This window comes from Arctopsyche grandis, chromosome 11 (genome assembly GCF_051622035.1).
Source record: "Arctopsyche grandis isolate Sample6627 chromosome 11, ASM5162203v2, whole genome shotgun sequence".
NCBI classification, from domain to species: domain Eukaryota; kingdom Metazoa; phylum Arthropoda; class Insecta; order Trichoptera; family Hydropsychidae; genus Arctopsyche; species Arctopsyche grandis.
Window position 1 is genome coordinate 1,821,729 of NC_135365.1, and position 22,872 is coordinate 1,844,600.

A 22,872-nucleotide genomic window follows, 5' to 3' on the forward strand; every position below is an offset into this window, starting at 1 on the left:
GAGGAGGGAACGCCCCTCCTGCATCAGTTGCAGCGGAAGTCATTCTCTGCTAGCCTGTCCATCATTCCGCCAAATGAGCGGTGATGAGCGTAGGTCGAACGCCATAAAACGTCGACTATGTCTCAACTGCTTGAGGCCAGGGCACATAGTTCACGCGTGCCAAACAAAGCAGAGATGCTTCAAATGCGGTCATGCCCATCACACCATGTTACATGACTCAACTCCATACCAAACTTCGCCTTCAAATAAGGCCAAACATTATCGGAGCCCAAAGAAATCAGAGAACGCCAAACCCGTAAAATCATCGTTGGTTTTACACTCGGTGAGACGCGTATCGCCTTCTCACGCCCGAACTGTCCTGTTATCCACCGTGGAAGTACAAGTTCGCGGCGGAGATGGGCGTTCGCACAAGGTTCGAGCATTGTTAGATAACGGCTCCGAACTCAACCTCATCTCTGAAGACTTAAGAAGGCGACTCGCCTTAAAGTCGAAAAGGATGGACGTCAACCTGGTAGGAATAGGTTCAAATAGGACGTCCATTACTAGTGGCGCGGTAATTCGAATTCTACCGCACATCCCCAATCAGGGCTCCAGTGTTGATCTCGATTGCGCAATCATGCCCGAGATCGCGAATCAACTTCCATCGCGCAACGTGTCCGAGATTCGGAGCCATTTGCCGCTTCATCTCCCCCTTGCCGATCCGTCATTCGATATTCCCGGTACAGTGGATATGGTGATAGGCAGCGACGCCTATCATGCGATGTTACGCAATGGCAAACGTACCATTTTAGTTCCCTCCAAGTCACGCGGTGACAGAGGAGGACGCATCGCGATGATGAATACAGCTTTCGGCTGGATATTGGGCGGCTCTCTAGAAGCGCCCACAGTTTCAAGCGATTCTCGGAATTGCCATCACACAACGGGTCGTGATCCGTTATCTTGTTTTGGCGCGAGACGTCCAGTCAAGACAGTTACGCGTCCCCTGGACGAATCGCGTATTTACGCGGAACGAAGATTCCGCTTGCCGAAGCGCAATGTATCCGCGCCCTTTAACCCTCACATCTTTCGACCTTCCCAACCCAGCTCCCATAACTCCTGGCCAGTTCCTAGTTGGCGCACCACTAGTTGCGCAACAGCAGGAGGATCTGGTCGATCAGCCCGGAGCGAGGGTGCTACCACACCAGCACATGCAGCAGCGGCCCCTGGCAGACAGGGGCACAGGAGTAGGTCCTACTACTCCTCCATCAGCAACACCAAGCGAGCAGTCCGGCGATTAGCTCGACTGCCAGTCGAGCAGCACTCAGTGAATTTGTGCAACGGTGTGGCGAGCGTTCATAACGTCCCACATTAAAGTTGGCGCGTTGTTTGTATCTGTGTTGTGGATTCAGTTTATGTGTTTTAACTAAAGTTTTTGAGTTGCTTTTCTTTTATGCTTCTCTTGTTGGTTTGATTGGTGCTTTGTAATGGAGCTATCAGGATAGATTGGGACATATAACGGTTGAACAATATTGTTACCTAGCATTGGTGTTGGTTATTTGTTGGTGTTTTGGTTGTTTGTTTGTCTATTTTTTGTTTGTTTCTTGCCGGCTTAGTCAGCTGCTTATGTAGGATGGGAAACTGACGGTGGACTAATGTTATTTTGTTTGCTGACTGGGTTATTTTGTTGTGTTGTTTTTTTATTTTGTTGTTATTTTTTGCTTATTTGCTTGGTTTTTGTGTATTTCATTAGTCGCTTGTGCACCATTAATTCTTGTTTGTTTTGGAATTCGATCCTCTGACTTCCAACGGGGGGAGTATGTTCCGACCAAGTCTTCATGGTCAGCTTTCGTGGCGTTACGACCAAAGGAGCCGTTTTGGAGGGAGATCGGCGCCGAGCGCGCGTCCCCGCCTCCTATTCGTTTTCCGCTTCGGTCGAGTGAACATCTCTGTTCGCTACCGAGTTTGTTCCCACCACCGAGTCCCGATCAGCTCAGCCTGGATCGGCAGACGATACTGGAAGTACAGCTTCAGTATACGTCCGGTGAGAAGTGAGGAAATCCTGGTCTTTCTTCGTCGAAGTCAGATCACGTAGTCACGTGAGGAGTGAGGTTATCATAACCTCTCGAACACGTGCGCGCTAATTTCACGACGGACTCCCCCCCCCCTGCTTATTCTCTGTATTTATACATATATAAAATACAGTCACCATACAAACAGAATTACAACCTGTTATCATTATTATATAATTTCCCGCCTTTGTCCTGTATCACACTCCCTTACGCACACTGTACGAGAGAGAGAGAGAGAGATAGACATCAGCAGAGACCAGACCGCAGACGACGACCTGTAGATCCCTTGGAGGAGACCAGTCCCGCCCACGCTTACCACGAGCTTCTAAGAAACCGACTTCCGGGGTGCTCTCGAGTTGAACATCCCTGGAGTCTGTACAACATCTCTCTGGACACGACTGTTTAACGTGATGGCCGAGTTGGTCCCAGCTCGCAGGATGGTGACCGAAACTCGACCATGTCTTAGAGCCGCCACAAATGTATTTCATTTTTAAAAATCTGTGAATTTCCTGGTTTTCACATGTCCCGCGATCGAGATTTTAGTGACTTGCGCGAGATCACTTTTTGTGGAATAATCCGTTTACCAATGAACCTTTGAAGAGGCCTTGTAATAACAATACAGAAAGCAGAAAGAAGACAATTCAGTTCGAGAAGTACCAGAGCATTATTCTTTATTTGGAAACGAATGAAATTCGTCTCGGTGATTATTCCGCAAAAAGCGACCTCGCGCACGTCACTAAAATCTCCTAGTCACTAGCCCCCTCTAAATTTGAAATTAATATATTGTTACGTACGCCGCGGATTGGGCGAATTGCACTTAGACCAACGGATATCTGTTATCGGATTAACTACGTGGTTGCACTTACTTCCAAGGATTATATCTGGACTCTAAGTGCATTTAGGCTAAGCAATGACCGTTATTAGTTATTTCTCAGAATCGGTACGGGGAGACCCAATGTCGTGGAAATACATATCCGAATACGTGACTATACAACAGGTAAATAGATTAGGCGTCCTGAGAGATCTACCCTTTATAAGGCGGTACGTAGGTGATATCATGTCATTCTGGACTGAGCACTGCCAGTGCGTGTATCTCCTTAATCATCAATAAACGCTGTGAAACGACTTCGGCCTTTTACTTGGATCCTCCACCCACCCCTACGCAACAATATTATAATTTTGAGAATAGACTTAGCCGATCAATGTTTCGGTAAACGGATTATTGTGCAAATTGCGTTCGCGAATACGGAACATCTGGCACCAAAAAACTACATCAATCACGTGAATTATTGTACTAACGAGAACTTGAACGCCAGATATTCCGTATTTGTGAACGGAATTTGCGCAATAATCCGTTTACCGAAACATTGATAGGCTAAGTTAATTCTCAAAATTATAATATTGTGGCGGCTCGCTTATACGACATGGTCGAGTTTGGTTGCCTTCCTGCGAGTGGGGACCAACTCGGCTGGGTTCGGAGAGCCACTACTCACTCTGCCTTTAGCTGTCATATAATAAACACGTGCATTAACATGCCAGTCGTCTCATTCGTTCATCCCCCATAATATATTAATTTCAAATTTAGAGGGAGCTAGTGTCCCCATATCTCCTTCTTGGCTACTGGATTGAAGTGCATATGTACATTGTAATAATAGTGTCAAATTTATAAAATATATGTCACTGGCTATTCCATAACCAGTTCCTAAATATCAACTATAGGTTGCAATATGGCAACTGGATATGAAAAATTTGAAAATATCGGGTGCAGATATCGGTAGTGTGGACGTAGCCATTAAGGAAATGTCAAGCCAGTTGATGCATATAATTGGGCTGAATCGGTCGCTAGTTAGAGTTGAATACGGAGATGATGGAGTGTAGGCTTTGTCTTGGATCAGCTCCGGCCGAGTCTTCCGTCTCAATCTTCTGCGATCCTCATCCAGAGCGTTTGGTGCAACGCATTCGGACCTGCTGTCAAATTCAGGTCGTTTGCTAGTTGCAGGTTACAATTATTGTGGACCCAATTGATTAACTCTTCTCTAAATCCTACTTTCTCATCTGCAGGTGGAAAGAGACGATGGGCTGCCGGACACGATGTGTCTTCCGTGTAAGACTAATCTAGAATTGCTGACCACTTTTCGAAATACTTGCCTTCAAAGTAACGAAACGTCTAAACTGAGGCTGGATGAGTGTTCGAAGATCAAGACTGAAGAGGTTTGGTTGGAAGATGTAATACGGGAAAACGAGTCAGCCCCTAATTCGCCGCCGAACATTTGTAATTCTTCTATCAAAGACGAGTTGAATGACCATGGATCGAGTGTCGTCGAACCGAGTGATTCCGAGCAAGCCATTCCATTAATTGAAAATGTCAACTCACCGGTACAGGGACTTTTCATCAAACTGTAAAATCTCAGATGCGTTCAAAATTGTATGACATTCTTTTTATTTTACAGACGTATGGAGGAAAAGCCACTTCCAGTGATAACGGAGATGCAATTATTGACGATATGGAAATTCCATCAAAAGAGTCGTTTACTCGAAAATTTAGACCCGAGTCACGTAAAAAATTACATACTGGGATGAAACCACACAAATGTGACATTTGTTTAAAATCATTTACCCGAAAATTCGCCCTTGATCGTCATTTGAGATCTCACGTGGGGGAAAAGCCTTACGAGTGTGATATTTGTTTAAAATCATTTATAGGAAAACCTGCTATTGAATTACACAAAAAACTCCACGCCGAGATAAAACCACACAAATGTGATATTTGTTTAAAATCATTTAGTCAGAAGAGTTCTCTTTTTCGTCATTTGAGGACTCACACGGGGGAAAAGCCATACCAGTGTGAAATTTGTTTAAAGACATTCATTGAAAAATCTAGCCTCAGGTCGCACACAAAATTACACTCCGGGGTAAAACTACACAAATGTAACGTGTGTTTGAAATCATTTTTTCGAAACACTGAACTTTCGAGACATTCGAGATCTCACACTAGTGAAAGGCCATACAAATGTGACATTTGCTTAAAATCATTTGCTTACAAATCTAACTTTGAATTACACAAAAAATTGCATACTGAGGTAAACTCACACAACTGTGACATTTGCTTAAAATCATTTCGTCAGAAAACTTCTCTTGTTCGTCATTTGAGATCTCACACTGGGGAAAAGCCTTACAAGTGTGACGTTTGTTTAAAATCATTCACCCGAAAATCTACCCTCACCAAACATATAAGAACTCATTCTAAGAAATAGCCTTATATATGTCAGAAAGAATACAACTTAAAAATTCTCTATGCAGCACAATTTTTTTAAACGAAACACTATTATTTAATAAATCAGATATAACAGCACTGGAGGTGATATTTTTATACCATTGTATGATTTTTTTATCAGAAACTGATGAGAGGTGTGTGGTGTGGTTCAGATATCGAAGATTGAAAGACGAGGCATATTTGACAGGTTGTCGAGCTTCACGAGCTGTCTCTGACACAGTCAGCGGTACAAACATATACATAACATGGTTTGGTCATAATACTACATTAATACAAGTCGGAGTCATGCGTGCTGTTCCAACACTCCTCACGCTAACTCCCTGAACATCCTCAGTCTGCCTGTGATGTCCGTCAATCGTGGTGGACTGCCTGTGGAGTCATACTGTATTTTCCCGTTCTTCTTCTCCGTTTTGACCTAACTTTTGTTTTAGGACTGTTTTGCAGGATAGTCTTCTTTCCCTTCTTCTTGGCGATGACCTTCCATGTGTCGTTTGAAGAGTATACATCTTCTTCTCTGCAGAATCTTTCAGCCAGAATGCTGCTCTTCTTTGTCTGGCTTGTTCCTCGATACATATCTAGAAAAATGATACAAATCTAGATATCTCGAAAAATGCTCTATTTTAAATTTCACTAGAAATAAGTCAATTATCACCAATCACTATCAACTGAATCATTCAATTCTAAACACATCATCTTCTATTGAGGATCTTGGTGTAATATTCAATAATAAACTCGATTTTTTTTAACATATTTCCTTCATTACTAACAAAGCATTTAGCAAATCTCTTGGATTCCTACTCCGCTCAACAAAACCCTTTAATGATCCTTATGTACTTAAATTACTTTATTTTTCCTTTGTTAGGGGTCACCTTGAATTTGCCTCAATTATCTGGTCACCTTTTTATTCATCCCATATTAATTGTATTAAATAAATTCTACTGTTCCCATTATACCCATTCTACTGTTCCCGATATTTTAAAAATCCTATCTTTTAACAGTCTTTCTTTCAGGCGACGACTTACTGATGCTACATTCTTCTTTAAGCTCATAAATGGTTTCTTTGATTGTTCTGATTTACTGAATAAGGTTGATTTCAGGATCCCAGTTAGGTATTCTAGACACGTTGCACTCTTTTCACTTAATCCTTTCAATACTAATTCCCAAAAATATTCTTATCTGCCGCTTGTTTATCGTATGTTTAACGGGGAGCTGGATGAGGTTGATCTGTTCGGTATTTCCCTACATCGATTCAGTACCGATTGATCCATTTCTTCTTCTATTCTATTTTATAACCTTTTTCCAATATTTTAATACTTTAGTTTAATGCAATGTGCTATTTTGTCATGTTATAGCTTTTATTATTTTCTTCTTCATTTGTTTATTTTGTATTTATCTTTTTCATTTAATTCTTTGTAAAAATCTGTAATTGGACTCGGATGTTATATATTTTACTCTTTGTATTTATGCATGTCTACATCTTGTTGTCTGTTGATTTTTCAATAAATAAAATAAAATAAAAATACGTTCCCCAACACGGCGATCTTGTTCCACATCGCGTTGCTCCTCCTGCCATTGTTCTTCTTCATCGCGTTGATCTTCTTCCTCGATGGGTTTTCCATGGTCGGTTCGGTTGTTTCTGATGCTGTGCTTGTTTACACAGGTTGCGCCCGCGTATTCCTTCCTGGTCCCGATTTTCTGTTCTTTTACATATTACAGTCCTCCTATGTTCTTTGCTTCCAGTTTTACTTTGCCGTCGGCCCTGATTACCGTGGCGTTGTTTGTATTGAAGATGACTCTGGCACCCGTCTCTGTGATTTTATAGACCGACGGCAGATTTTGTCTCAAATTCAGCACGCACAAAATATTTTTTAATTCAATATTCATTTTATCTCCCTTCACTGTGGTCTGTAATTTCGCCATTCGCCTCGCTGTGACTTTTTCAACTTTATCGGTAGCAAGGTTCAGTGTTGTGTTGATTTCTTCCTTGTTTTTGAACAGTGACGTGTCGTTGCAAAGATGGGATGTAGTTCCGCTATCCAAACACCATCGTTGACTTTCTACGACAAGTCCACTTTCTTCCGTGAAGAAAACTGAGGTCTGTGCATTTACATGTAAATGTAAATTACACCTCGATTCATTAGTTGTATTACAAACAACCAGAGGATCATCAGGTTGCAAATTTGTAAAATTTGCGATTGTTTTGAATAATCCGGGTAATGAAGGTTCTAATGTATTTACACTATAAGCATATAATGTAAAATTTGATCAAACATAGTTGTTTATATTGAGTCCTTATTGTGATTTCTTAATAAAATTAAACATTTTTGAAAAATTTTCTTTTTTTCATTTCCCAGTTGGCAACTTTACATATATAACTTAAATATAAATAACGGTTACTCTTATATTATTAGTAGTATTCTATATTATACTATCGGTAGTATATACATTGCCAGCAGTATGGCTCCGTGGTTGTGTTTATGTTCAGCACCGACAGATTACTGGGTTCGATCCCGTGCCAATCTTTAATACTGCTGGTTAGACTTGGATATTTGTGACTCCAAGTCGATCGTTTCTTATCAAAGTTTGCCAATTTATCTGATTTTCACTGTTGAAACAGTTCCTAAAATTGGCAAAAATTTGATTTATGTTCAATATGTAAAAATGTATGTACATACAAGTCTCAATCCATAGATGTTTCAATGGATTAATTAATTAATTAATTTTTAATTGCGTGTTCTTCAGCCACTCGAATAGTGATTTATGTAATAAAAATGCTGCAATGTTTGTAATTAATTGTCTAAGAAAACGCATTGGGGTCTATCTGTAAAGCCTTTGTGGTATATACATATCTATGTGAAAATAAATATTCGAAACTACACATTTAATATTGGAACGGTGAACTTTTTACAGAGAGATGCGTAGCAATGTTTTAGCTCTAACTTAATTCACTTTTAAAAACTGCATAGATTATTAAGAGCTTACGTTGCTAGATGTATTGACTATTGACTATACGAAGTCGATGGTAATGACTGCATAAAGAGTCAGATGATGATGACTCATTCTCGGAGTCCCGATGGTATTGACTGATTATGGAATTGTCCAAAGCGCGCTCTATATATTTGATTTCTTATCGATATTTTGACCAAATTCTGACATTCCTGTATTATCTGAAACATCCTCCTACAGGAATTTTAATAGTTTCGTTATTCACGTGAACATGAATGGGTGAAAAGTGAATTTGAGATTGCGGGAGTGATAAGCGAGGTATATCTTGGCCGTAGCCAGGATTTTTTTTTAGGGGGTTGGGGCTGAAATAATCGTATGACCCCGTTTTTTATTTTTTTATAAACGTAATATTTTATAACCTTTTTTTCGTTCGGAATAAATACATTTTATGTATCTTCATATTTGATGTATGATTTTACACGTATCTTCATATTTGGAAAGTGCTATATGTGTTTTTATCTGTTTTTTTTTTTGTTATTTATTTGTAATATTTTGCTTATATTTTTAAACACAATTTTTTGTAAAGATATTATATGTAATTTTCTGTTATTCTCATAAATATATATGACTAACTTTAATAGTAACGACTCACCAAATAAAGTTTATCTCTATAGATAAAATAATTTGAATATTAACTACATTTAACTTAATTTTAATCAAAATAAATTACAGAGTGTAAAATTTGGCTAAAGATCACCATCAAAATCCAATCCCTTTTACTTTACTTTTGCAAAATAATCCGTTGTCGATTTTGTGTTCTAAAAAGTCATGAAACGGGTTCACCAGAAAAAGAGAACATCTGTGATATTTTTTTTTTAATTGGTGGTTCTTCAATGATTCATCGTTGAAATCAATTATTGCAGGTAACTTTTTTGTGATTTATATACTTCTGTATGTGTAGTACAAAAGTAAGTAACCCAAGTGTTATATGATTTTTAGTCTCTTCTAAATAAGTAATGTTGTTCTTTTTTATTAATAAATTTCTGTAAGATGTGTAATTCAGCATTGAAAATATTAGCCAATGTATGTAATTTCTTAATCATCTTTATTTTATATGTACATGATCAATCATAAATCAGGATTTATTTCAGCGGAGTATGGTTTCGAAACATATTGAAGCTGTCACAAGCATACTTATCTATGTAAGTATAATATTGGCATACTTATCTATGTAATACATATGTACATACTTATCTATGTAAGTATAAGTTGGAGCAAGCGAGATGGCGGACTTGCCATCTCGCTTGCTCCAACTTTCTGGTGCACGCTCACGGAAACTGAACGAAAGTCTTTCTTAGCAATTACCGCTCGAGTTAGATAAAAATAAAAAATATGGAGATAGAAAACCAATCCTTATGAACGTGGTGAAATAAAAAACTGACCAAACAAATGCAAAATAGCACAAAGAAAAAATCCGTAAAAAAAATATATTTTTGACTTTTAAAATTCGCTAGAAAATTAATTACAAGTATTTTAAAACAATAAAAAATCACAATCAATAGAAAAAAACATCTGACTATTGATTCCAATACTCACATTGAGCACGGCACTAGATTTTGAATTAAAGACTGCATTTATTTAAACGCTCATATCTCGTAAAGGAGACCCGAACAACAAAAATCATTATCATATTCGAATTCAGTGGGTCAAACTTAGTAAGGATTGGTTAGTCTCTGCTCTGGTAACTCAAAAATTTGATTTTTTGTTGCTCAGTGTTATCGATTCCTGCTTCAACTCCGATTCCCCAATCCATTTTGCGGTTCCGATTCCCGATTATTGTTTCAATTATGATTATATTGTGGGAATCTCGTCACCATCATCAAGACATTTACTGCGACGCAGAATACATTTCCAAAACCTTCTAGAAAGCTCCACCCCTACCAGTCGAGTGGAAACAAACCGGTCGAAGCACACCTGCAGCCATTAAACTACATCGAGCGGAACGGTGCCAATCGTTCCAGAAAATTCTACCCCATCGACAAAAACACATTCCTCGCATACGCATCAACAACAGCTGCAACGAGTCACGTGATGCCCTAAAACACTATAAAAGGAGGTCCAACCCAAACAACGCCAGTCGACCCACAGCAGCAAGCGTCGACACACAGCAGCAGACCAGTCGACATCCAGCTCCTGACCTGCCACCACTACACTACGCGGACTTTGAAGATCAACCGGCCGAACGAGCCAGCAACACACTGCCGTATCCAGAGACCTTCTGAACATAGCCCAATGCCGAGCCAGCGACACTCTACCATATCCAGAGACCGCTGAACGACATACTTTTACCAACTATTAATCATACTCGTGTATACGTTGTTACATCAAAATAAATACCATATCCAACATATACCAGTATTTAATACCGAAATACAGACGAACCTGTCTATAACACATGGCGGACTGGTGGTGAAGAACACCTTCACAACTAGATTAGTCCCCATAATAGTTTTCTCGTGACCGATTTTAGGGTTTGACCAATTTTCTCGTGACCAATTTTAGGGTGTGACCAGTTTTAGTGTGACGGGTGATCACGTGTGACCGATCTAGAGCGACCGGTTGTCCTGTGACTAGTTCACATATGACTAGTAGTCCGTTTACCATATTTCCATATCCAGTTCACATATTGCAACCTTTGGCTGTTATTTAGGAACTGGATATGGAAATATCGTGTGGGTGGCGGCGCCATACATAGATGTCACTAGTAAAATGACAAGCCAGTTGATACATGTAATTGCGACAAGTCCGTCGCTAGTCAGACTTGAATACAGAGACGATGGAGTGTAGGCTTTGTCTTGGATCAGCTCCGGCCGAGACTTCCGTCTCGATCTTCGGCGATCTTCATCCAGAGCGTCTGGAGCAACGCATTCAGACCTGCTGTCAAATTCAGGTCACTTGCTGGTTATACGTTACAATCATTGTGGACCCAATTAGTTAACTCTTCTCTTAATCCTACTTTTCCACCTGCAGGTTGAAAGAGGCGACGGGTTGCCGGACACAGTGTGTCTTTCGTGTAAGACCAATCTGGAATTGTTAATCAGCTTTCGAGAGGCTTGTTTACGAAGCAACGAAACGTCTCAACTGAAGTTAGCCGATTCCTTGAAGATCAAGACTGAAGAAGTCTTGTTGGAAGATGTAATATGGGAGGATGAGCCTTCATTACCGACAATTCACCGAAAGGATAGTGAAATTTGTTTAAAGCCAACCCCCAGTGAATCTGAACTAGTTTTACACAAAGGATCACATACTGGAGAGAAGCCGTTCAAATGTGACATTTGTTTAAAATCGTTTATTCGAAAAAATAGACTTGTGACACATTTAAGATCCCACACGGGGGAAAAGCCTTACAAGTGTGAAATTTGTTTGAAATCATTTAGTCAGAAATATAGCCTCGGGGCACATGAAAAGTTGCACACTGGAGTAAAACCACACAAATGTCACATGTGTTCAAAATCATTTGTTCATAAAAATGGACTTGTGTTACATTTAAGATCTCACACGGGGGAAAAGCCTTACAAGTGCGAAATTTGTTTAAAATCATTTACTGTAAAGTCTAGCCTCGAGTCACATACCAAATTGCACACTGGGATGAAAACACACAATTGTGACATTTGTTTAAAATCGTTTATTCATAAATATGGACTTGTGTTACATTTAAGATCTCACACGGGGGAAAAGCCTTACAAGTGCGAAATTTGTTTAAAATCATTTATTCAAAAATCTGGCCTCGTGTCACATGAAAAATTGCATACTGGGATAAAACCACACAAGTGTGACATTTGTCTTAAGTCATTCATTCACAAATATTACCTTGTGCGACATAAAAAAACTCATAAAATGAAATAATAACAACATACATAAAAAATATAGTTCATATTCTACAATTGTGGTCACATAACATTTCTTCTCATTGCAGTTTATTCAAATAATTTTTAGAGATATAATAATTGAAAATTAAACACACAAATCTATTCTTTGGCTTTAGGATGTTATGTAATATATTTTTATTTATTGGATAAAATTAAGATAATTTTGGTGAACATACATATAATATTAAATTATATATTGATTGTTAAATTGTATATTGAGTCCTTATCTTCTTCTTCGTGTGCCATGTCCTACCAGAACGTGGGGCAACTAGACTTTCCATCCGTACTATGTCTTCGGCTGCTCAGAATAGTATTCGGCTGTTGAGGACATACCGCTGCAGAAGATTTTTTAACTTAATGTTTTCCGCCTGCCCGACTACGTTGGCCAACGATCTTTCCCTGGATTTCCAGGCGCAGGAGATCGTATTTCTGGTTCCGTATCACATGTCCAAAGTACTTCTATTTGCGCCTTTTCACATTGTTGAGTACTTCGACGTGTCTTCCCATCAGGGCCAGCACCTCAGCATTAATTCGACGCGTCATCTATGAGATTCTCAACATCCTTCTGTATGTCCACACCTCAAAAGCCTGTAGCTTTTTACACATGACATCAGTAAGGGTCCATGCTTCTCCCATACAGAAGGATGCTGACAACGAAAAGCCTAAGTCTGAGTGCTATGATGAGGAGATCACGTGTGGTTAGGTAGGGTTGTCAGGTGTCCCGATTAATCGGGATTGTCACCAGTTTTAAGTCTCCCGAACAAACCTCTCGGGACGCCCAAATGTCCCGGTTTACTACTTTTTAAATTCCTACAGAAGTTTTTAACTCAGTCGCCACTGGGACAATCATCCATGCCATCCGTGCGATTGCACTATTAAATGATGTATTGTTATGACAAATTGGTGAATAGGTGAAAAGATTTGTACATTTGGCGAATCGGGCATTGACGTTAAAATTAATTTCATTCAAAACAGATGTGTCAAGGACACCATTAACTATCGTATATAAAAGTAACAAATCAGAAACTTTTCTACGATGAGACAAACTTATGATCTTGAAATAAGAGAGTCTGTCATTATAAGATGGTAACAATTTAACAAGACCAGTCTTTTGGTATAAATGGCGCAGAAAATGCTTCTGAATTGTCTGTAAATGATCTATGTGAGTTTGGTAATAAGGAGACCATACAACTGAAGCATACTCCATATTACTGCGAACCAAACTGTGTGTTTGTTTCAAGGATACCACTAGGAATTTTGTATAAAATTAACAAATCAGAAACTTTTCTACAATGAGACAAATTTATGATCTTGAAATAAGAGAGTCTGTCATTATAAGATGGTAACAATTTAACAAGACCAGTCTTTTGGCATAAATGGCGCATAAAATGCTTCTGAATTGTCTGTAAATGATCTATGTGAGTTTGGTAATAAGGAGACCATATAACTGAAGCATACTCCATATTACTGCGAACCAAACTGTGTGTTTGTGTCAAGGATACCACTAGGAATTTTGTATAAAATTAACAAATCAGAAACTTTTCTACAATGAGACAAACTTATGATCTTGAAATAAGAGAGTCTGTCATTATAAGATGGTAAAAATTTAACAAGACCAGTCTTTTGGCATAAATGGCGCAGAAAATGCTTCTGAATTGTCTCGAAACAATCTATATGAGCTTGGTAACAAGGAGACCATATGACCGAAGCATACTCCATATTGCTGCAAACTAAACTGTTATAGACAGAAAAATTTTATATTAATAGAAGTGGCTTTAGGCGTCATATTGTTGTCGAGTGACGATTGTCCACAGACAATCCTAAATAATTTTAGCATCAGTCGTATTTGACGCTTGGTGCTCGACGTATGTCCGATAAAAACTTCTCTGTTTGTTTATATCACTCGCAAGATGGGCAAGTGCATCGTTGAAAATTGCACAATGCATTCAAAAACACGCAATAAACAACATGCGATACATTTTTATAAGGAAATTGATCTGATTGTACAGCGTAATATTGACACAATTTATTTATTCGTAAGGGCCCTTCTATTATTATAACATTTCTCTGGATGACATTTAATTTTGTATTTATTTGTGCATTTTTATTTAAAGGGATAACTTGAAATAAATCGTAATTTACAATAAATGAAAATATTGCAGAAACGAGATCTTACTTTAGATCAGTGGTCGCCAACCTACAGCCTGCAAGAGATTTTCATCCGGCCCAAGGAAAAAATTGGCCTATTTTAAAACACTAATTTAAAATGTAAGATTGTTAAGCTTATTATAAGAAAAAAAAGGTTTAATTCCTTCACAATTTCTATTGGAGTATGTTTTCCAGGTAGTTTAAGACCCTGATAAAATGCAAAAAATTATTTTCCGTTTTTTTTTTGCTTGACGACCGTCCGTCTATTGTTTTCCTTGTTCTGATAATTTGTCTAAAACTATACCAATTCAGAATTTTCCGATCAAAAACTGTATTCACAATATTAAATTAATACAGAAAGCGTTTGAAGATCGGTTTATAGATTTTAAGAGTAATTTAAAAGTGTTTTTCCAAATCCATTTGATATGTAACATATATCAACATATTGAAGAAGATTTTTAATTAGAATTAGTCGATCTTCAAGCGAATGATGGTTTGAACTCAATATTTATAAATAAAATGTTAATTAAATTTTATGCCATATTGGAGTCTGATTATCCATGAAATGAGTGAGCGGCCGCATGATTTGCAACCATTTGTAGCGGATTTGTTTGAAATGGATTCCAATAAGATTTTTTTCATCAGGTCCTCCATACATTTCAAAATTCGGAACCGGCCCATTTCTCAAATAGGTTGGGGACCCGTGCTTTAGACGAAACCACTTGTTAGTAAATTATGAAATTCATACGAAGAAATAGCATCAATAAAAAAGCGAAAAAAATGGCCAGGAAGTGGGGGATTTGAAAACAAACGTCAAAATATCATTAAACGTAATTTTGATGAGTTAGCATCCGACTACAGATTCAGCAGGTAACAACTATTCGGAGTAAATGCATTTTATAACATTACTAGCTGAACCCGGCATGCGTTGCAATGCCACAATAACGCATGCAATTCCCGTTCCCATTTGTCGGAAAAACGCAAGAAGCGAACACATTTGAAATTATTGCATTGCAATGACACTCATTCCCGTTTCCGTTCCCGTTTTATCCCTTTTTTTTCACAGTAATCTTTCCGGACATGCATACAACAAATCCTGAAAGTTCCATTGTACTCGGTTCAGTGGTTTAGGAGCCTATTCGAGACACACACACACAGACATTCGTTTATATATATATATATATATATATATATATATATATATATATATATATATATATATATATATATATGCAGGTGTTCTTCGACCGGTGTTGTTCCGCTCGACTTGTAGGGGTGGAACTTGCTAGAACGTTTGGCGATTGGCGATTCCAAGAAGTGCACGTGGTGTTTACGTGTGCGAGTTATGCGAGGAATGTGGTTTGTTGTTGTGGAATATGCTCGAATGTTTGGCGTCGTTCCACTCGATTTATTTTAATGGATGCAGGTGTTCTTTCGTTCTGCATGGGTTGTTGGGGTGGACGTTTCTCGAATGTTTCGATGACGAGATTCCTACAATTGAAAAACGATTTCACTGAAAACATGACTAATGTATAAGACAATAACAGTGGCAAGTTTCAGTAAATTAAAAATGATTAAAAACTACAAAATAAACCCTATCGGACAATCAAGGCTAAATAATCTTGCATTGTTGGCCATTGAACATAAACAAGCGGCGAAATTATGTAGAAGTTAAAAATTTTATTAATAATTTCGCAAATATAAAAGCTAGAAAGAAAATAATTTTTATTGGTGGGCTTATTTCTAAATTATTTTCTTTATTATATGAATATTTGTTATTTTAAATATGTACATAAACTTATTTCATTTCGTATTTAAAAATAATATCAAGGGTACGTAATTTTTGCATCAGGGCCCAAAAATTCCAGCTACGCCATTACTCAATGGAAGGTAGCATATTTGCTTCATAATTAATATTCTGGTTTTCTTCGTCTATTTCGGTTTCTAACAAGTTGACAGATTTAATCATATTAGCTCAATTATCTGTTATAACTAAAGAGCGGACATTGGACACCGCTGAAGACTAATTATAACTAAAGAGCGAACCAACTTTGCGCCGTTCATTGTTCATTAGTCGCCGTGCATTGTTAATTTTTATGATGAACCTTTTTTTATGCTCTCTAGCTTTGTAGTTTGCCCTTGTAGGATTATAGCACAACTTGTGCTATGCTGAATCAAAAACAGTGATCTCATATATTTCACAACAATAATCTCAGATATTTCACAGGTAAACGGACTACTAGTCATATGTGAACCAGTCACAGGACAACCGGTCACTCTAGATCGGTCACACGTGATCACCCGTCACACTAAAACTGGTCACACCCCAAAAATGGTCACACCCTAAAATCGGTCAACCACTTTTCTCGTGACCAGTTTTAGTGTGACGGGTGATCACGTGTGACCGATCTAGAGCGACCGGTTGTCCTGTGACTGGTTCACATTTGGCTAGTAATCACCGAACTATTTCACAACAAATGTCTTATGATGGCATCATCATCGCTCCTATGCAAAAATGCAGAACTAATGCTACTCGAGAACAAACGTGCCCTTTGACTATTCCAGAAGAAAGCGTTCATCGCTCGATCGTAAAACGAACGAAACCCAACAGTGATGTCATCATGCAACTGCAACACGTGTCCTGAAGACAAATACATGTGCACGTGGCACACGTGTAAGGATACATTGTATCTGCAGTGACCGCATTCTTAAACGCACGACGTCGTGGCGCTGATGCCATAGCTATAAAACGAACGATGCCCAGAGCTGAGGTTAACATACGGATAAAACACGTGTCCTGAAGACAAAGACATCTGCACACGACACGCCTAGAACTTCCGTATATAAACCAACGCACCAGCTCCAGACGCCAGAGTGAACCTCTGGAGTTCAGTCAGATCACTTCTCCGAAGCTCAACTTCTTCGTACATACAATTACCATTGTAACAACTGAACATAAATAAACGATCCTCTTACAAACACAAACAGCGTTTCCATAGGCCGGGAATCGGTAGAAACCTATCACCCGCCCTATACCCCGTTTCCTGGAAATCACGCTGGATCTCCGTCCTTTAGTTATAACTAAAGCCCGGATAACCAGCGTGCCGTTCATTGTTCAAATGTTGTAAATGCACTCTTAAAGGTTTGCCGAACCCAATTTTACAAAGCATTTACAACAATCGAACCATGAGCGGCGCGTTTTGGGTCCGTACTCTAGTTATAACTAAGATTCGGCGCGACCCAGTGCTATTTGGACAAAAAATGGGTTCATCATTGTCTTTAACAATGACCAACCTTTTTTTTTTTGCTCCCTAGCTTTGTATTTCATGGTATTTCAATAGACAATGGTAAACCCATTTTTTGTCCAAATAGCACTGGGTCGCGCCAATTTCTAGTTATAACAGAGTATGTTTGTTGGATATCGATATATTTTTCCAATTTTCAAAAATATACATTCCTGTATGTTTGTCCATTAATTTTATCATTCCCAAAGCATATAATAATATTAATATTACCGAAATTAATATTACTGAAATTATCAATACAAAGAGTGCCATCTATACGTTAACGTAAATATTTACAATCAAACGATGTGTCATTCGGCCATTTGACATTCTCTATCTCCAAGAATCTCTAAGAATAATTCGTAATTCCAATAGCTCGCTTCAGCTATCACTGGTAAGAGTTGAATACAAAGACGATGGAGTGTAGACTTTGTCTTGGATCAGCTCCGGCCGAGTCTTCCGTCTCGATCTTCGGCGATCCTCATCCAAAGCGTCTGGAGCATCGCATTCGAACCTGCTGTCAAATTCAGGTCGGTTGCTGGTTACAGGTTACAATTATTGTGGACCCAATTGGTTAACTCTTCACTTAATCCCACTTTTTCACCTGCAGGTTAAAAAAGGCGACGGGTTGCCGGACACGGTGTGTCTTTCGTGCAAGACCAATCTGGAATCGTTAATCAGCTTTCGAGAGGCTTGTTTTCGAAGCAACGAAACGTCTCAACTGAGGTTAGGCGATTCCTTGAAGATCAAGACTGAAGAAATTTTGTTGGAAGATGTATTATGGGACGATGATCCTAAATTACCGACAATTCACCAAAAGAATGGTGCAATTTTTTCTAAGCCATTTTCCAGTGAATCTAAACTTGTTTCACAGAAGAGTTCACATACTAGAGAAAAGCTGTTCAAATGTGACGTTTGTTTAAAATCGTTTACTCAAAAATATAGCCTCGGGGCACATAAAAAATTGCATACTGGGATAAAACCACATAAATGTGACACTTGTTTAAAATCATTTGTTCATAAAAATCGACTTGTGTTACATTTACGATCTCACACGGGGGAAAAGCCTTACAAGTGTGAAATTTGTTTAAAATCGTTTATTCGAAAATTTGAACTTGTGTTACATTTAAGAACTCACACAGGAGAAAAACCTTACAAGTGTGAAATTTGCTTAAAATCATTTACTCAAAAATCTAGCCTCGGGTCACATAAAAAATTGCATACTGGGATAAAACCACATAAATGTGACACTTGTTCAAAATCATTTGTTCATAGAAATGATCTTGTATCACATTTAAGATCTCACACGGGGGAAAAGCCCCACAGGTGTGAAATTTGTTTAAAATCATTTTCTCTAAAATCTAGCCTCGAGTCACATAAAAAAGTGCATACTGGAATAAAACCATACAAATGTGATACTTGCTTAAAATCATTTATTCATAAAAAGGCACTTGTGTCGCATTTAAGATCGCACACAGGGGAAAAGCCTTACATGTGTGAAATTTGTTTAAAATCATTTTCTCTAAAATCTAGTCTTGAGTCACATAAAAAATTGCATATTAATATAAAATCATACAAATGTGACATTTGCTTAAAATCATTTATTCATAAAAAGGCACTCGTGGTGCATTTAAGATCTCACACTGGGGAAAAGCCTTACATGTGTGAAATTTGCTTAAAAGCATTTTCTCTAAAATCTAACCTTGAGTCACATAAAAAATTGCATACTGGGATAAAACCACACAATTGTGAAATTTGTTTGAAATCATTTTCTAATAAATCTAACCTCAGGGCACATAACATATTGCATACTGGGATAAAACCACACAAATGTGAAATTTGTTTAAAATCATTTACTCATAAATCTAGCCTCTGTTCACACAAAAAACTGCATACTGGGATAAAACCACACAAATGTGACATTTGTTTAAAATCATTTTCTCGAAAATCTAATCTTGAATTACATGATAAATTGCATACTGGGATAAAACCACACAAATGTGACATTTGTTTAAAATCATTTATTCATAAACATGGACTTGTGTTACATATTAGATCTCACACGGGGGAAAAGCCTTACAAGTGCGAAATTTGTTTAAAATCATTTATTCAAAAATCTGGCCTCGTGTCACATGAAAAATTGCATACTGGGATGAAACCACACAAATGTGACATTTGTTTTAAGTCATTCATTCACAAATATTACCTTGTGCGACATAAAAAAACTCATAAAATGAAATAATAACAACATACGTAAAAAATATAGTTTATTATACAAACACTATTCATATTCAACCATTTTGGTCACATAACATTTCTTCTCATTGCAGTTTATTCAAATAATTTTTAGAGAAATGATAATTGAAAATTAAATATACAAATCTATTCTTTGGCTTTAGGATGTTATGTTCATAAATATTACCTCGTGCAACATAAAAAACTAAATAAAATGGAATAATAACATACATATGTATAAAAAAATTGGATAAATTATGAGAGACATATTTTCAGCATTTTGCGATAGATGGTAAAATTCGGAATAGATGCTAATAAATTCGAAACTCGTAAAACATGGGAATAATTGCTAAAATCACAAATATTGGATGAATATTCTTAAATTTCGTTTGCTTGCGTGCAACGATGTTTCTGGGACCCCCATCATCATATGACATTTCTTTTCATTGCAGTTAATTTGAATAATTTTAAGAGAAATTATAATTGGAAATGAAATACACAAATCTATTGTTTGGCTTTCTTATTTTATCTATTTTAAATGTAATCATTTTTATTTATTGGATAAAGTTGAGATAATTTTGGTAAACATACATATGTATCTCTATATGTGTTTTATATCGAGTCCTTATTGTGAATAATAATAAAGTTGTGAAGAAATAGGTATCCATCCACCCGTTCGTGGGTATTTGGGTACAGGGACAGGGACAGGTGCGTCCCAACGTGCCCACAATTGGATTGTTCCCCAACCATAATGAATACACCACGTGTGTGGACGTTCTGGTGAGGCTCCTTCCTGGTTCTGGTCCTGGTCCCTCCCACGTTGCTGGGGACGATAAAAGGGAGTTTCGCAGGGGTTCTGGTTTTGCTACCTCGTCGAATCGCGGCCAGCTGTACTTGAAAAGCTGGAAACCTGGCTGGCTCCTCTGTGTGGAGGTCTGAAGAGAAGAGAGTTCTTCTTGCGCGCCGGAAATCTCCGTCCGGGGAGTGGGGGTCGTTCGGTACTCTGATACCAACCTAACCATTGCTGCCAACTGAAGGAACAATGAGCAAGATGTAGTGTTACAAAATTAAATATTTTTGAAAAAATTTCCAGTTGGTTGTCACAGTGGCAGAAAGCTTTGAGTTAAATATACAAAAAAGTAAAATCATCTTACAATTTAACTTATTTTGATAAAAAATATAAATATTTCCAAAAGAAGAATAAAAACGCCATATAATAAAATTTATTTCAATTTAAAAATAATGCATTGAATGTTCCAAAAACTAAATTTTGTTTTTAATTTAATTGTTTTATGAAAATCTCTTTCCATGTCCGACAGCTTTATACATAGTTAAAAAAAAAAATTCAATAGAATGTCATACGTTTCAGGTATAATTTTGAGAGTTCCCAAATTCTTAAAAAAAATTTAGATTTTTTTATTATCAAATTGTTGCAATAGATGATATTGCAACATATATTTCTTCCTGCAATTGACGTCCTTATCGTTGATATACTTCTTCAATTGCAATTATTGATTCTTCAGTAAAATTAGATTCATTCGAAGTCACTTACCTCGACAATTCAAATATCGCAGTATAATTATTTATTAAATTTAAACGATGACAGTTTGAATACGACGATTCACAATATGACTGTAATTTACGGGATATAGGAGTGAAATGACTTTGTTTTGTGGATGAAAAGGAATGCCAAAGTTGAAAAAAAAAATTAAAGTAGCTCGAATAAGAACAAAATACCCAAATTCCAACGTATTATATATTGCACGTATATACATAAAAAGAGGCCCTAGGTTATTCCACTTACATGGCCCCTCCAACCCAAAAAAATAAGCATTTATGAACAACCAATTATAGCTATGAAAATATAATACAAACATACGTACAAATTTATAATATAAATTTTAGAATTTACAAATTAAAAAATATATAAAGAACCTTGAAATAAAGATTTTAGCACAAAATTAACGAAATCACTAAAATTTAAAATCTGTAACATATATAATGTACCAAAAACATATACATATAATGTACTATCCGTACTTGCAGGTTGCTTGCTGCTGCCGATACGTGCTGACTAGGTATGAACAGACCTTAATTCGTTAATGTATCGGATGTATAATAAGTAAAAGTATCGGATGAAAAGAGTGAAAGAATTTCTTTTCGGCTTTCAGCCTCCAACCGGTCCAATCCGAACCCAAACACGTGTGTGATAAACAAAGATCGGGGCGGGAATGGGTTTTTTGGATTAAAAAAATGGGAGCTTTGGGGCTATTTTCCAGGAAAGAGGGCAAACTACAAAGCTAGAGAGCAAAAAAAAAGTTCACCATAAAAATTAACAATGGTGCGCAGTATGGGCTGGGCCGCACCGTGCGACTTGCGAGCGCTTGGTTGAGGGCAACCAGACTAATGCATGCAGGTAGATGAGACATGCTACACCAGTCAACTTGTAGCACACATTTCCATACATTTTTTCGTGTCGCGCAACTAGTCGGCCGACAAAGTTGCACGGTGCGGCCCAGCCCTATCGCAATACATATATGTAGGTTCAGGATGCGAAGGATTCCAAATGATGAGCGTGGATTCAGTCAAGTATTGTTTATTTTGTAGGAATCTCGTCGTCGTCATCGTCATCGAAACCTTCGAGAATATTCCGCAACAACAAAATACATCGAGCGGAACAGCGCCAAGCATTCCAGAAAATACTACGCCTCGACGAAAGCAAATTCCCCTTGTACGCATCAACAACTAAATTTTCGTACGACCACTTCCATCAAGCATTCCAGAAAATACTACGCCTCGACGAAAGCAAATTCCCCTTGTACGCATCAACAACTAAATTTTCGTACGACCACTTCCATCAAGCATTCCAGAAAATGCTACGCCTCGACAAAAGTGCATTCCTTTCTTACGCATCAACAAACCACCACCATCGGTCAGGCGATTCCAGTTAGTTGTATTAATACCGAACACAGACGAATCTGTCTACAATACATGGCGGACTGGTGGTG

General features: G+C 37.8%; 4 protein-coding genes across 5 annotated transcripts in view; all 4 read left to right on the forward strand.

Moving 5' to 3' along the window:
• The window catches only part of LOC143919146 (uncharacterized), a 1,208,594-nt gene that overhangs the window by 1,134,945 nt on the left and 50,777 nt on the right, over window positions 1-22,872 (forward strand). The window lies entirely within an intron of this gene.
• LOC143918831 (uncharacterized) lies at window positions 3,540-7,649 on the forward strand. The gene is made up of 3 exons (XM_077440903.1): window positions 3,540-4,029; window positions 4,110-4,424; window positions 4,499-7,649. Exons 1-3 carry the CDS (start codon window positions 3,913-3,915, stop codon window positions 5,300-5,302), a joined length of 1,236 nt encoding a protein of 411 aa, XP_077297029.1. The 5' UTR covers window positions 3,540-3,912; the 3' UTR covers window positions 5,303-7,649.
• Window positions 10,814-14,565, forward strand: LOC143919135 (uncharacterized). Of its 2 annotated transcripts, XR_013261184.1 has the most exons (3): window positions 10,814-11,218; window positions 11,299-14,233; window positions 14,312-14,565. XR_013261184.1 is itself a non-coding variant. In XM_077441327.1 (2 exons), exons 1-2 carry the CDS (start codon window positions 11,105-11,107, stop codon window positions 12,172-12,174), a joined length of 990 nt encoding a protein of 329 aa, XP_077297453.1. In that variant the 5' UTR covers window positions 10,814-11,104; the 3' UTR covers window positions 12,175-14,565. The 2 variants fall into 2 exon arrangements, 1 of the variants encoding a protein (XP_077297453.1); XM_077441327.1 differs by having other exon boundaries at window positions 11,299-14,565.
• LOC143919085 (uncharacterized) lies at window positions 17,921-21,055 on the forward strand. Its single transcript, XM_077441272.1, has 2 exons — window positions 17,921-18,159; window positions 18,240-21,055. The coding sequence occupies exons 1-2, from the start codon at window positions 18,046-18,048 to the stop codon at window positions 19,869-19,871; spliced, it is 1,746 nt and encodes a 581-aa protein (XP_077297398.1). The 5' UTR covers window positions 17,921-18,045; the 3' UTR covers window positions 19,872-21,055.

Coding starts and splice junctions, on each gene's coding strand:
- LOC143918831 (XM_077440903.1), top strand. CDS start 3,913: ATGATGGAGTGTAGGCTTTGTCTTGGATCAGCTCCGGCCGAGTCTTCC. Junction 4,030..4,109: donor GGACCTGCTGTCAAATTCAG/GTCGTTTGCTAG, acceptor TCTCATCTGCAG/GTGGAAAGAGACGATGGGCT. Junction 4,425..4,498: donor TTGAAAATGTCAACTCACCG/GTACAGGGACTT, acceptor TTTATTTTACAG/ACGTATGGAGGAAAAGCCAC.
- LOC143919135 (XM_077441327.1), top strand. CDS start 11,105: ATGGAGTGTAGGCTTTGTCTTGGATCAGCTCCGGCCGAGACTTCCGTC. Junction 11,219..11,298: donor AGACCTGCTGTCAAATTCAG/GTCACTTGCTGG, acceptor TTCCACCTGCAG/GTTGAAAGAGGCGACGGGTT.
- LOC143919085 (XM_077441272.1), top strand. CDS start 18,046: ATGGAGTGTAGACTTTGTCTTGGATCAGCTCCGGCCGAGTCTTCCGTC. Junction 18,160..18,239: donor GAACCTGCTGTCAAATTCAG/GTCGGTTGCTGG, acceptor TTTCACCTGCAG/GTTAAAAAAGGCGACGGGTT.